General features: G+C 38.3%; 1 protein-coding gene across 5 annotated transcripts in view; it reads left to right on the top strand.

Annotated features, from left to right (window-relative positions):
* Positions 1-16,145, top strand: part of bcas3 (BCAS3 microtubule associated cell migration factor) — a 234,446-nt gene that overhangs the window by 16,158 nt on the left and 202,143 nt on the right. For all 5 annotated transcript variants that reach the window (XM_006640898.3, XM_015367379.2, XM_015367378.2 and 2 more), the window contains 4 exons: positions 11,861-11,968; positions 12,172-12,248; positions 14,457-14,533; positions 15,113-15,196. In XM_006640898.3, coding sequence (XP_006640961.1) covers positions 11,861-11,968; positions 12,172-12,248; positions 14,457-14,533; positions 15,113-15,196 — 346 coding nt within the window. The remainder of the gene's footprint in view (positions 1-11,860; positions 11,969-12,171; positions 12,249-14,456; positions 14,534-15,112; positions 15,197-16,145) is intronic.

Raw genomic sequence — 16,145 nt, 5'->3', positions numbered from 1 at the left:
TTGTTTTCATAAGAAGAGATGCACAGAGAAAAAAAAAACTCTGTGTTTGTTAGTCTGGGTTTCAGGGCAAGTGATTCTGCGCAGTGTCCACTCCCATGCTGCGCTCAGGACCTGAAAGGAAGAAAGGGCCACATCACATCTGGCAAAGTGGTTAATAGACCCACAAGGATAAATAACTCCTTCCATCGGATATGGGAGGGAGTGAAAAAAGAATTAGGAAAAATTCACACCTAGTTTTCCATTTCTTTCTTCAATTAAAGCCACTACAGGAAAATAGCTGGACACAAAAAGCGTGTATGCAATTCGATTATTACGTCTGTGTGTATTCTGGAAAAATCATTAAAAAAGCAGCCTGTGTTGAGATTTTTTTTTAACAGACGCGCAATCTTGCCTGTCAGCAGAAATGCTTCTTGCTTTGTGTAATTTATTGTGCAAGCTGACATTTTATTGATAAAATCGCAGTAGGGAAAAAATAATCTACATAAACCATGAAGCTTTAGGATAGCCATTTTTAATACGTTTAACATGTGGGGCGCTGTATGTGCTAATGGAATGTTCCTTTGGTGTCCTTTTATTGGTTTCTCATTTGAAAGCAGAAGAGACTTACAAAGCGTTCATTCTGTGTGACATTTAGACATTATGAGGTACAAATCTTAAGTGCATTTGAAAACCTATAATTTACTGAACATAAGAAGGCAGCATCAAAGGGCCAGTGCCTGCACTGCTGGGGCCAGGGAGTGGTCTGTTGAGATGAAGCCAGAACAGGGATTATTGACCAGCAGCGTGTGAGGGGTGGAGCTTTTTCCAGGGTGCCATGAGGGTTCTCTGAGCTCCACGTGACGGTCAATGTCTGGCGTTGCCGTCCAGGGAAAAAGAACAGCCCTTCGCCTGTCAGCGGAAGTTAAGAAATAAACTGTGAAGAAACGGAGCTCTTTTCACAAGTAATTGCCGTGCAGCCTTTAAATGAGGCACAGTTCAGCTGCCACTCATTGGGGCTGCACGTCACAGACAGGATACACCCAAAGAAATCTTTCTGTTGGTGTTGTCGTTGTATTCCAGAGCCTCAAACCGTGTTCTGTTGTTATCCTGTGCATGACCTGTGTGCGTGCGTTTTATTTGATAAATTATTTCACTACTATTGTCATACATTTTTTTTTTTAAGCGGCTTTCCTTTAGTGCGGATTGCTGGCAGTCATTGGCACACTGTGGAGGAGAGTGAAGGAGAGATCCTATTTCATCAGCTTGACTTTTTGCTACGGCTGTATTGTTACACCAAAATATGGATTTGCAAAGGTGGCGTCTTCTCCGACAGAACAAGTGAATGAATGACTTAAGTAAAGGCACACTTCTAATCAGATGAGACTTGCATTCACTTGTTCTCAGGGTTGGTGAGGCACTCCCATTTATCACTATGCATGGACATGGTATTTCCACTTTGATAGTGAAAGAGGGCATCATTGTTTAAGTTTGCACTCTTGAGATGTTAGCACTGCATCTGAAGTGTTTTAAAACCCTAACTCTGACCTCTGGCTGAATGGCTTGGCTCCTGTTGTCCCAGTAGAAGTGTTTCGTAAATAACTTTATATTTAAAAACCTCAGGACACATTTTAATCTCTTTTTTCCATTAAACTAGTTCATAAACTTACTAAGGTCCTCACACAATTTTTAGTGTATAATCATTTCGAAATAACAGCTTTTGTCAACCACCAAAAAGGATGCAGTCTTGACACATAAATGGAAAACAGATTTCTGTTTTGGCTGATAGAGCTTTGCTGGTTTAGAAGTTGGTTCAGTCAGCTTTAGTCTTAGATTACAAGATTTGCAAATTAAAGGAAAACCAGAAAGGAAAAAGCATGTGCACTGGGTCTGTATTTGTGGAATTTCAGCCAGGCGCACTCAACATAATTTTATCAATGGAAAGGATTATGCCTTAAGTCCAAACAATGTATGGATGTGGTGATTTTCCTGACAGCAAAATACATAAGCATCTCCTCATACACGGCACCAGCGCCAGTAAAGTTTGCAAATTAGTGAAGAATGTTCGTGCCACATGATCTTCAATATCCCTCCACAAACTGTCTGGCCTGGATTTGAATTTCCAATCTCACAATATTTTTTAAAATGTTAATTAGGACATGAAAGACAGTACTTTATCACATCTTATATCAACATATTTCTTGCAGAATACCCATATTCATAAGAGTGGTACAACACTTAACTTTGTATGGGTGGGCACCACAGAAAATTTCAATTCAGTATGTGTCCTGCAAAAAATGTAGACTATAGTAAGTTTGGAATTCTCCTCACATAATGTGACACTGCCTGAACAAAGCCTTTTGTCCTAGTGAGGAAAAAAGATGTTAAAAAAAACTTTTGCTACCTTCTTCTGTCTTTGTTGTTAACATGAGACATTTCAGGATCAAGAGAGGAGCTGTTAAAAGATCTGGGTGATTTGACGGAGTCTGGGTGCAACAATGCAGAGATTATTGGAAGCGTCTAAGTATGCTTGTGGAAAACATTGTTGGACTTTTCTGTGTGACGTGTTTGCTGAGGAGCTGTCCTTCATCTGTCAAGGGGTTTTGTGAGGGAGCTCCTAGCCCAAACCTTCCCCATCCTTCAGCCCTTACCACAATGTCAGAGCACAGACTGCCTACTGCCTTCTCTGTTCTCTCTTCTCTGGTCTCCTGACCAACGCCTGCACTGCTGTTACTTAGAAAGGAAAAAATATAAAGTTGTCATTCTTATTCTAAACAGAAACACATGGTATGGTGCTTTTTGCAGTTTCTTTGGAGCAACCTATGTCTTGTTCTGTACTCTCTTATCAGCCTTCATTTAACCCTTTTCTTAAAGAGGTGTAACCCATTGCCTGAGTGTGCAAGCAGGGTAGCCTGGGTCTTGGCTAGAACAAGTATTCTGCAAGAAATGTAATATGAAGTGCAATCAGACTTTGCTGTTGTACTCTGGCCTTATGGATGCTTTTAATAAGAATTAGAACAGGAATAATAATAGAAATGTAAAATTAAGAATAGTATTTGAAACATCCTCATATAATGTCTCTGATTGTCCATGCTCAATAATTACAGGATTGAACTAAAAACTGCCCCAACAAACAGTTTTAAGGAGAATTAAGGAAAGCCTGTCCTGAAACTGAGCCGTGCTTTTCATTGCTATTCCATGTCAGTTTTGAGTATAAAATGTCAGGTATCCTTTTTACATTGTATTAAATAAAAATCCAAATTCTTTGTATTAAAAATGATTTAGATTAAGAGGATTAAAAAACCAACGCTGTTTTACAGCAGGAGACTTTATTTTCCTCAATCAAAAGGGGATATTTATAATACCTATTTTACAGCTTTAATGTGGCTTAGAGTGCTCAGTGTAACTTCTCCATTCCTATTGTAACACTGTTTTTGTCGCATTTAGTATTCTGTGGTTACCCACAGCCATGAGCACCTCATTATCTTTCCTGCTTGTGCTTGTATTTTGTCAGATTTCTTGACAAACCTGTATCAACCCAGGGCACAAACTTCTAGTGCATCATTTGTAATGTTTACTTTTTTGTAAGGAAGAGCCTTTTCCTTTTCTAACCTTGAAACTCTTGTGTTAAAGCATTTGGTGTTATTTAATAATAAAGGATTATATATTCAGTACTACTACTGCTGCTACTTATAATAATATATTGTGTTATGATATTATTATAATCTAATGATGTCGCTTTTAATACATTCTGTATTTATCCAGATTTTATTAGACACTTGAATAACCACTCATAAAATACCGCATCTAGATGATGAAGGAGCACCTTATTTTTTCACATGTACTGTTTTTGTAAAAACTCAAAATTCAAATTCAGTGTATTGTCTTAAAATACCAAAGAAAAAATGTATATATCAATTGTAAATGAGGCATTCATTCTATGTTGAAATGAATTCATTCATAAACAGGTTTTAGTTCTTGTGGAGAAATTGAAATTCCCATAATGGGTTTCTAACTTCCTTTTTTTTCGCCCACACGCATAGTCTGTGGAAGGCAGTTTTGTTCTTTATTTGAAAAATTTAGACTTGGTTTATTTTGACGGAAGTGTCTGCTTTCTGTCTATTGCAGGTTCTCAGTATATCCTTTGAAAAGGAAGAGAAACGATTGGCATTCTGTCGCGTTTCCTCTGTACAACCTTTAGAAAAAAACAAATTGCAACTGCTGTGCGCGTCTTAGGCATCCTTTGAACTTTGTTGCTTGTCCTTTGACCTAATGTTTTACCATAGTGACTTAGGTAAATAAGTTTAAATAATATTAATGGTGTTACAGAGTATTTAATTGTTTTACTCTTTCTTATGCTGCAAAGACTATAGAAAATGCAAATGGATTAAAAAGCTGGTTCTCAGTTGTTTCCAGGCTGGTTTTGTTTATTTTCCTGCTGTGTGATTAGGAAAAACAATCCCACTGTTACTTATTCCCGATGATATGTAAAGTCAAATAAAGATAAGTTCAGATCATCGGAAGTCACAAAACTTGGAACAGGACCGCAAAGTATTGTGAGAGATGTAATAGAGTCACTTATATTCTTATAAAAAAAATAGCCTGGCTTACCTCTGCTGCATCTCTGTGCATTTTAAAGAACTCACCCTGCAGCAGCTGAGTAATACTGTAGGTGCTTGAACAGATGTGGCTGTCAGCTCTGCTCAAAGAGGATGGCTCCTGCAGTTCAAAGGACAGAATGAGGGTCCCCAAATTTCCTTTCTTTTGATTTTTGTGCAGTCTTCCTCATTTATATGTTTGAAGTGCTCACCATTGTTTTTTACATTTTTACTGTAGTTGTCCAGGATTAAATGGGAGCCCATCCTATAGAGATTTTTCTCTCACCTGCTTCAAAGTAATCTGAAGAGCTGTTTGCAGCCAAGGAGATGAGGAATACAGAATGGACTCTGTTGATCATTGTAGTAGAAGTTTCAGAAGAATCAGTCAGGACATTTTGAATGAGGGGAAAGTGTTTTTGTTTTTGTAATGTTTCTGAAACTCAAAAGAGACCGGCCTTTAACCTGTGATTGTTTTTTGTTTAATATGCAACTGAATGGGACTCACAATATTGTCCAGATCTGAATAATTTGGGGGTTTACTTCTATGAGGAGAGAAGAAATAGCACAAATACTTTTTTAAAACAGACATGGCAGCCCCTCGGTCGTTTAGGTGTAAACCCTGCTGTCGCTGGTGTACTTTGAGTAATTAAACACTGTAAACACCATAAAGATAATTAGAAAAGGAAAAAACTCTGCAAAGATAAATGTGTTTCCAATATGCTTCTCAGGGAAGTATCGTAAGACCCTGTGAATGAGAGGAAATTTATTTCTGGCAGCGCAGCAGACATGGAGCTGTGGTTGAACTTTTTACCCTAATTACTTTCCCACTAATGCCTGCGGCGTGCTGGAATCAAAGGGCCCCCTCAGGCCCTGAGGAGGCTCTGATGTGGCTGGCGTTTGTTGTGTGTTGAGGGTAGGGTTTTGAGAGAAAAAAAAGCAAAAAAAAAAAAAGAAGCAGAATATTGTGACAGGATTTTTAGAAAATTTCTCAGTTACCACCCACCTCACTTGTTGCCTACAAAAATAGAGTAATTGTTTTCATCTGTGTGTTTTTTTTTGTCCTGCTTAGAAATAACTGTTATAAATCAATATGACACAGGCTCACGGGACTGATCTAACTCCAGAAATTAGTTTTTCAATTTGTCTGTCTTTTTACTTCAAACACGTTTTGTATCTATTAACATTAAATGTTTAGCATTCCGACTCAAGGATTTTAGAATGAGGAAAAAAAGATTCTTCATGCTCACTTATGTTGTTGTTAATTTTTGTTTTTTCTTCTTCCTTTCAGTGCTATGCTAGCAGGAGTTAGATTAGGTTTTTATAGCAGCAGATTCAGTCATAGGGCAATGTATTGTGAACATTACCCAATGTGATCATGAAACAATAATAAACCCCAGAGAGACCCTAGAGGACAAAAAACACAAGAACAATTAGACAATTAGTCACATTTTCATACCAAGAATAGGTAATTCAGTTCCTACTGTTGACGGGCTTCAATTGTACTCATCAGCACCCCACAGTGTCTGAAAATACCATATATGATTTCAGGTCTTTCCAGAGATAAGGCCACAAAGTACTTTAGGAAGGTTTAAGCTTTTTCTGAATCTGAGACCTTAATTTCAGAGCCAGGGCGTACTGATAGAGACTTGTCCCAGCCTGGTCATCTTTTCATACTGCAGTGGGAATGTAGGCACCTGTGATTATTTTTTTGAGAAGCTGTACTTCTTGTTAAAGTGTACTGTCACAGACTTTCGTATTGATACACTTCAACCCCCGTCCCCAATAATTTAATTATTTATATGATGTTTTTTTTTTGTTCAACATTACTTGTTTATCAATTATATTTTGTTCTCACCGAATACACAATAGTCACGGTGGTATAATCCAGCAAAATAACTATTTAGGACAAAGGGTATTATTGTTTGTTTCTGTTTGCAGAAGTCTATGGAGTTGTGGAAATAAGAGTGACATTTCTGGGTATGCTTTAGTATAGCTGAAGCCTGATGAGAAAAGACCCTGCACCCTGTTTGTTTTCTGTTGTATCAGTTCTCTTTACCCAGGACAGCCCCCACCCCCCGCCCCCCCTTCCACTCAGCTTCATGTAAATGAAAGGGAAGGTAGGGAGCAAGTGTTCAAGTTAGCCATGCGTCAGGTCCCACCCTTTTCCCTGGAAAGAGTTGAAGATTGAAGATTTCCACAGACAGAGAGCCCTGCGTGAGAGAGTCACACCTGGACATAGTGTACCTGCTGTATTAGTTTAAAGCTTACTTGAATGAAAGCAGTTTAAACCCCAGTGTTGGGCTGGTGTGATAAAGTTGTGAATCTCCCTGTATTGCTCTCTCTGTATTGTATGAAATCCAGTTAAATCTCTTAACTTCACGACTTGCTGAAAGAAGGAACAATTGCCGTATATACTTAACCAGGAGGTATACAATAAAAGTACCCAAAGCAACTATTTACAGATCCCCATATCTGAATCCACCAGAGACAGTATTCTTTTCATGCGTTTCACATGAAATTAGGCCTGGATGTCTGCTTTTATGAGTTTTACCCTGCCTTCCTCTTGGTGACTTTGTTTCGGCCATAGGACCAGTTTTCTCAGCTTCTGCTCCCCAGACATGCACGTGCATCATCATTTCCAGTGCCAGCGACACCACATGCAATTTCCACCATTGTCAGTTAAGTGTCACTTAACTTGCAAACACCTACTATAATAAGCAAATGACATTGTTGGGGTGGAAGGGTACTGATGCTTATAACTGAGGCTGTAATTATTTGTAGACATTTGGAAGAGTAATGAAAAAATGAAAAAAATAGCCACAGTCTGAATGTGGTGACGTTCCCTTATAAATGAATTTTTTCACTTTGGTTTAATTAATTTTCAGGCTTCATGTGTGCTTGGTACACCACATGAAGCGTGTGGTTTTCCTTCGTTCGACTCAGGTTAATAAAATGGATGGATTAAAGCTGTCTCCTGCAAAAGATACGTGGAGCACCGCAGGCGCAGGCAGTTGTGAGAGCTGAAATAACAGATGTCGGCTAGCGTAGGAAAACCCAGAAGTGATGAAACAGCAAGCAACTGACATAATTTGGATAATGACAATTGTAAAGTGTTACTAAAATTAAAACTAACCTTGGTTGTAAAAGTAATAAATGTTCTAAAAGTTGCAGTAACAGTAACAGTTCTTCAGTCTGGTAGCATTGATTGGAGGATGAAAGGAGACATGCATGCCTTTTTATGGGTTTGGCTTTTCCAATGAGATGGATTTAGCAGGGGTTATGTTTGGTTGGTTAATAATACTCAACCAAGTAATTGAAGTTGGGTAATGTGTACTGAGGAAATCCATGTTCTGAAGAATTGTTAGAGAACAAAAAGGAAAGGAGAAGCATACCCTGTGGGTCTTGCCATCTTTATGGAGGTTGCTGTTTGTAGTCTGATCTATGGCATGTGAAAGATGTAGTAGGGTACTTTGTTACATTACTAATATAATTCTATTGCTTTTTTTGTCTGTTTCCTATATATGTTTTTTTTGCTGGTACTTCTTAGTTTAATTGAATGATTTGTCTCCTGAAAATGTCCAGCTTTAATTCCCACTTAAAGAATAATCTAATTAATTGTAATTGATACATTAATATAATGCAATCACAACAGTTATCTTATAGGTTTTGGAGGATGGTGCTCAGTTGCACCTTACCATGTGTAAGTCTGACATTCAGACATGATTCGTAATAATAATTGCAATTTACCTAAGCTTTTAACTCATGGTTTAGTTTTTTTTCAGCTTAAGCAAATTATATTTCAACTGACCTTGTATTGCTTCCATTAGAGGATGGCCATTTATTAAAATAAAAAGGCAAAGTGTTCATCATGATAGTTTGTAATACAAGGAATCATCTTCCCATTGCTCGAGATTTGAAATGCACTTGTTTTGTATCGTATTCCTTGTTAAAATGCTCAGTTTGGGCAGTATGATTATTTTATCCTTCCAGTGTACCAGTATTTTTTAATATATTCCACCTGAAGTCCATTCTGAGAGAGGTCTGTACAGAAACAGAAACTACAGGAGTAGTGCTGTTATTTTGTAGATGACTAGAATTAAGTATTAATGATGGTGTATACAATTTCTTAAAAATGGATAACACGTTTTTATTAACATCAATACGTACAAGAAAGACACAGGAAGCTGAAGCCTAATGAAATGATGTGCATCTGCCATAGAAATAGTAGATGTTTCTAAAGAATATGAAAAAAAAGTCTTCTTCTTTGATTAGTGTGGTTGCTAAACTAAAAGTAGCCTATATTTCTGTTAGCTATCTATCAACTGATTTTGTTACATGTGTGACTCCGATTATTAAAACACACCTTTGCCTATGTAGGCTATACTCTGGCTACACACAGGAGTCTAAAACAGATTTTTTTCTGTGGATGACTGGATCATGTCCTGCCTGCCATAAGGGATCTATAAAGGAAGGCAAAGATTTATTTTCACTTGGTGTGAGTCACCCTGCAAAACGCCCTATGACAGTAGCATATAGAAACTCCACATTCTTTCTTTCTTTCCAAGCGTTCTAAATCCCCCACATGTTCACGATGGCTTTTATTTTCTTGGTTAAAAGTGGTTTTGCTATCTTCCCAAACCCTCTGTTGAGATGAAGAGGTTATTTTGGATGAAACATGTAATACAGTTTTGGGACGCGATGTGTCAAATTTGTGCCGGATGATGCCGTCTGAAGCAGCATGCCGGCGTTTCTCTGCACATGGGCAGCCCCAGCGATGTAAATGTGAACCACATACCGAGATATCCTCCACTGAAGAAGCTTTTCTCTCTCTCAGTGGTTCTTTATTTTAAATTTTAACCAGGTCCAGGCTTTCGTGGCCTCAGAGATCTGAGAGCTCCCACTGCACTTTGGCTTTTGTAGACAAGATTCATTTACTGGCTTGTGAAGCCTTTTCAAACAGCCAAGCAAAAAGTCAAGAAGTGTGATGAGCTCTTTGGCTGCTTCTCCCATCGCCACCCCCTCCGCGCTCTGCTGTGCTTTTGGTGCCGATGCTGCTGCTGTGGCAGCTGTTGCAGGCTCAGAAATCGTGTCATTTACACGCACATCCTAATCCGATTGCAACCTCAGAGGGGGGAGGCTTTGGAGTCCAAATCCTGCCTGGAGCTCTAGTGCAAGAGCTATCTGGCTGGATTGGGAAGCTCTGTAGTAACCAAAGGACACATCCCTGTCTATGCATTTTATGGAGATAAGCCATGTGCCCACCTACCCAAGGCTATTTGGGGTTTCCTGAGGGTAAATGTTAGGCATTTAGAGTCCCATTTAAATAAATGTTGAGGGAAGGAGGAAAAGGATCTCGGTTATTTTATTTGCAGAGACCTGCATTTTTAGTGCAATGTTAAAGAGCTTTCAGCTAATCACCCCTTTGCCTACTATCTACAGGAAACTTTTGTTTTGTTTTGAACTTGACAACCTGGAAATATGAATGCGATAATGCAGAACGGCAATATCATTGGCATAGAATAAATATATGTTAGCCCACAATAATATCTAGCAGAGGAGCGCACAAAAGGTTTTTGGTTTATAAAAAGAATGTACGGGCTGTCTTATCTATCATCGCTTCTCCCTTCAGGAACTTTCATTGGAAGTTAAAAACTATATGGTTCTCCATCGCTGAGATTCTGAACTATCAAGTAGCATATGTCTTAGACTGGTGCAGCTTTTTTTATTTAACTCATAAGTGCTTCCATGTTCTTGACAATTTGTGGCTAGTTTAAGATGTCTTGGCTGCTTTGTGCTTCACTGATATGTGCATATTTTGAAAAACTGTAATTTTCTCAACTCTTTGCCCACAATATTTCATCCACTGTTTGCATCTGTCAGAATTGTGAATGAAAGGGGCAGATCTTTTCAGCCATGAAAAGAAAATGAACAATTTAAATTACTGTTAATACGGACATATATTACAATCCTATTGACACATGAAAGTTGGTAAATATGTTTGAAATAAATCTGAGGATGTGATTGAAAGAGATTTTGTTTTTTGAAGATCTGTAATTGTTTAAAGATTGTCTTTGTGCTTAGAGAGTTGAGTGTCCTTCCAACACTCAGTTTTATTGTTGGGGATAAGACACTTTGAGAAACATTTTTAAATACAGCATGACTTCAGAATGTATTTTGTCCAGTTTGTTGTAAAAATCTATTGGCTATATGTTCATTGGTTCCTAACTGGATATATGTCACCTGTTACATATGGACCCTTTATAAATTTACCCTCAAAATGCATTGTTTTTTTGTTTGTGTTATTTATATAATGAATTAAAATGTTTGATGTAGTAGTAATTTAATTACACATGGTAAATATAAATGTTCAAAGCACTACCATTGCTTTCTTCATCTACAAAAAGTTTTATTCTTCATCAGCTGATTACTTTTCATGTCTTTCTTGAATGTGAATAAAGACATTTGAGCTCATGTTAAATTAGGAGCCATTTAAAATTCCAGTTTACCTGAATAATTAGTGAAGCCTCTGGTATTGATACATAAGCATATTATTTTCATTGTTTGGAATTGTCTTTAATTCTGTAGCAGCAGGATATTTTGATATTTTGTATGTACAATAAGAATCAGTAACCCAGAGAAACTAAATGGATCGGCTGCGTAGGAAATCTGCACCAAATTAAACCAAACCTTCCTAAAAAGTTGGCTGACTGTTATAACTTATTGAAGCCTCTGCTTGGATAGGGAAGATAATATAATGTTTGAGAAGGATTAAATTAATAAATTAATTTTAATATGCTTTATGAAAATGTAGCCTGGCGTTTAGTTCATTAAGTTATACAGCCAAGCGTATAACTCTCTCACCATTTCCCTCTATGGGGCTAATCGTTACTGTAGTGTATATAAATGCTCATGCTTTTTCATCTGGGTGTTGTTGGGTGAATCTGTTTTTGTGTTGTCATGCTGGTGGTATTTAGGTTGCTTGTTGTTATGCTTGTTTGTTCGGTAACAAATACATTTTTGCTCCACTGTAGATAAAAAATATAAAGGGATATATATGTTAGTACGTTTTGAAGGATTTGCTTTTTACATTATAGAGAACAAAAGCCATAAATTGTGGTATGTTTTGGAGCAGTTATAGTTTTTTATTTTACTGTTTGGGGTAAATACATTAAAACTACAAAAAATTGCTGAATGTCACCTGCAGATCGATTTCTTTTGTTATGTTTTGCTCTTGCGGGCTGCACTGGAGTGACTTTTGACTGTGTCGAGTCTTCTGTGTTTTCCAGCACAAGCCCCCCTTACTGCTGTGTGGACCTGTATTCTCTGAGGACCGGGGAGATGGTGAAATCCATCCAGTTCAAAACTCCAATCCACGACCTTCACTGCAACAAACGGTGAACACCTCTTACACTTTCTTTAGTGATGCTTGGGATCAAAACTATTTGACTTGAGAGTTGTTTCATCTGTCTTTAAAAAAACAAACGTCTACATATAGCTCTTGCCTGTTTTCATGCTGGACTTCTGAAAGAAAGGCAGTAATAACATGTATATAAAAATCAAAATGTTCCCACTAACAACATTATTCCTTGTTCCGTAGGATCCTTGTAGTAGTTCTGCAAGAAAAGATCGCTGCATTTGATAGCTGTACTTTTACAAAAAAATTCTTTGTCACAAGTAAGTAAGATCCTTATTTTTTTACTTTTTTGATGGTGGCATTCTGTTATATTTCCTCCTTTTAAGCTCAATCAAATATTCATATGGCATGTTTGTTTTGTTTTTTGTTCTTTGATCAATAGCACCACAGAACAGGAAATCCTCAAAGAATTAATCAGCTTTGCACATTTTTGTTATTGTAAATCCACAAGTAGTTGTGTCAGACCAACCTATAGAGTCAGCGGACGTAGATTATAAACAAAGCAGAGTGGGGCTGCTTTCACCATTTTTTTTTGTTTTCCTTTGAAACTGTTACGGCCCAATATAATAAAATCAGAAATGAACTTGTGCTTTTTCTTTCACTTGCCATTAGCAACAGTTAAGTATGTTCGAAGTTATCAATGGAGTGTGGTAATCTCTGCTTGTCCTTAAATTTAGCTGTCCTGTCATCAAATATACATTTTTAGGTCTATTTATTTATTTCTAATATGCTGTTATGGTCAATAATCCCTTGATAGTTGTGGGTAATTCTGATTAAATCTTGTATATTTTCTTCTTATTATTTTACTTTTCATTTCCTTTATACTCTATGTACTATGTTGCACCTGAGTTATGTTCTTGTTGTAGTGAATATGGAAAATATTGAATGTCTGTGTCTTCACTGAGACTTAAAATTATTTATTTATTAAGAAGGAAAAAAATACAAACATTACAAAATGCGAGCTTGTGAGAGATGTGAACTTGTTTAAAGAATGGGTAACTTGACAGTTGTAGTCAGGAGTAGACTGGTCTGTAATTGACCTATTAAAAACTTATATGGCTCACTTTGTCCTTGTAAATGCAGGTTGTAAATTGCCATTAGTGTAGTTTTAATGTATCACTTGTCTGTCTGCCTTCCCCATACTGTCTGCACTGCAGGAAGGGCTACTGGTGAATAACTTTACATTCTTTCTCATTAAACAGAAAGCTGGGGCTTTTTATTTTAGAAATACGGCCTAGCAATTTGTTTGTCGCACTTACAATTAACTGTAAAAAAAAATCAAATCATCTTACATTTTTCAAGCCAGTTGCATCTACGCAGAGCGATAAGTCTTTGCTCTGTTTCTCTTTGGGTTTTTTTTTTGCTTCCTAGGGGAAAATTAAATGAGAAAATACTATTTTTAATCTTTTTCTGCATGTTTTTCTTCAAGTATCTTTTCTCGGTAATGTTACATGGTCCTTGCTCAGGATAAATATGAGGTTTATGAACAATACAGAAAATCCTCGAGCCCCTCCACACAGGATGTGTTAAACACATGTTATCTCACTCCATTGGCTCTTTCTCCCTGGAAAAGCACAAAAGGGTTTTGCATTACTGTGCTTGTGGCTTACCTCAAGTCCTATTCACCCCAGTTCAGATCCAAGCACTAAACAGTAAATTACTTTCTGCATACATTTTATCTGCGCACTGAGCACTAAATAACTGTCAGCGTGCTTTTTTCTTTTCTATTGGAAATCTGCACTTAAATGACCTCACTGTGTGTACTGGAGCTGGAAACTTTGCTCCCTGTCTCTGTTCTACTTACTTGGCCTCCTGTCCAGTCAGTACACTGAGGCTGCTAGCTTAGTTGCTTATGGCTGTGGTTTTCTCTCTGCTGTTGTGGGGGGGGGGGGTCATTATGGCTGCTGGTTAATCAGTACAGAAGCTGCCCTGCCTGTGATCGGATAACACGGCCTCCTGCGTAGTTCACATAATTGGTCGATGGCCATTTGCTCTCCTGACTCAAGGCCTTAAACGTTTTCAGGATAGCATAATAGTGTCTCCAGTCCACCCTTCATTCATCTTGTCTAAACTAGTAATATTCAGGAGCATATTAAGGGTGTTGCAAAGCAAGGGTGACACCTCTCACATGAATCACCATGAGACTTGCTTTCTGTTGCTCACATTCTCTGATTCCTCGAATGCTTAGTACTTGCTTTTTAGTCTCGTTTTAATTGGATCAGTTCATTTTCATTTTAAACAAAGATGTATCGAGTACTTAGCAAAACCTTAAAAAGTCATTTGGAGGGCTGCAGTTTAGAGACGACGGTGTTCCAGGGCAGTAATAGTTTTTAAACCAGTTTTAGTATTGCACTATTGTAGCAGAAACTCTCCTGTCTCACCCCCACACACGCAGCCTCTCCACAATCTCTGTTTCATTCGGCCACCAAGGTGGTGTTGAGAAGTTATCTGGCGCTGTGTATTTTTAGGCTGCTACCCCTGTCCCGGGCCCAATTTGAACCCTATTGCTCTCGGAAGCCGCTGGCTGGCCTATGCTGAGAACAAGGTAAGAATAATAGCAGGCTGTCCCACATGTTTCGCGACTGGCTACACATGAACTTAACGTTCTGGGCATGGTGGGCCCACGAAGGTTTTCATATTAACAATCGTAAAAAGCATTTATATTAAATGTAATTTTTATAAGCACAGTGAATCATATCAGGAAGAGTATCTTAAAAAAAAAAACTACCAAAAAAATTAATGGATGGTGGTTGATGTGGAATGTTTTAGAGAGATCCTCATTTCATTGCAATACATTTAATGGAGAGTTATCTCTCCTGCCTTCTGATAGATGCACGTCTCTTTTGTAATGAACAGATGGGACCACATGCTGGGGTTCAGTGGTGAATTACAGGGAATTACAGACGAGTTGTTTGTTCCTGAAACGCAAAGCTGCACCTGAGCGAGACCTTTTAGGAAACAGGGGCAGGCGCTCCTAATGTAATGCTCTCCCTTCTGAGACAATCCCCCCTCCCTACAGCACAGGGAGACTGTAATAAATACCATCAGAGCTAATGACTGCTGGAGACCTTTAAATGTTTAAACTAATGGCATGATGTGGCCCGCTTGTCTTTGCCTCTCCCAGCTGATCCGGTGTCATCAGTCTCGCGGCGGAGCCTGTGGAGACAATGCCCAGTCCTACACCGCCACGGTCATTAGTGCTGCCAAAGTGAGTACTCCCTGTCACCCATCACTCTGACAGCTTCATACTGTGTGCATTTCAGGCCTTTGCTTGCGAGGCATTATTCACTTACTACAGGATTATTTGTATTGATGAGTGAGAAAACAGTAAGAACACAGTGTTCTTGAGCCCTCATGGCCCGCGCTCCCTTTTACTTTAACGTACACTTGATCTTGTGCCCACATTTCTCCTTTTATTTTAAAAATGTCATTTCTTCTGTAAATGTTTACACGGATATAAGTCATTCATTTTTAATGCTGTGCTCATTAAAGCGAGTGTGGTTTTCAGCTCGGTTTAGCGAGTGCTGATAAGTATTTGTCTTGGGGTGCCTCTATAATTCTTGGAAAGAATGAGCTGTAGAAAGCAAGGCTTTCACATGACCTTGAGTATGACATCCTTGAGAAAAAGGTGGCATGCGCTACAGCAGTGCTGCACTTTTCAGGCCAGCTGAAAGTGATTGTAACGTTGACGTGCCAGGATTATGGCTGTTTCCAAATGTTTTTAGTCTTTCTGACCCCAGGGTGGTTAATTGATTTGTTAGGCCTCCATCTGTATTCCCCTTGCTGCACAATAGCTTCCTAATGAGTCCTAACAGCTTACGTGAGAGCAGTACCGTTGGCATGCATCTAAAGGAACGTGCCATAGATTAACAATATGACAAGAAAATATGTTTAGGAATTTCAGCTTCAAAGAATGCCAGGCTGAGGCTTATGCTGTAATTAATTATAATACCCCAGCTTTCTGATGCACCTTTTCCCTGCCCTGGTCTCCTTTGAAATCTGCTTTGCGCACAGGGCATGGAAGTCCCTGACTGAAAGAATTCCTCACAAACATCCGCATTACATCACTCTCTTATACTGTTCTGTACGGCAGAGTATCAAAACCAAATCCTACAGCAAGATGATGTTCAGGTAAAAAATCTCAGGTAAAAAATCAG

This window comes from Lepisosteus oculatus, chromosome 26 (genome assembly GCF_040954835.1).
Source record: "Lepisosteus oculatus isolate fLepOcu1 chromosome 26, fLepOcu1.hap2, whole genome shotgun sequence".
Taxonomy (NCBI): Eukaryota; Metazoa; Chordata; class Actinopteri; order Semionotiformes; family Lepisosteidae; genus Lepisosteus; species Lepisosteus oculatus.
The sequence above is the reverse complement of the archived record's forward strand: the minus strand, read 5'-3'. Positions and strand labels throughout refer to the sequence as shown.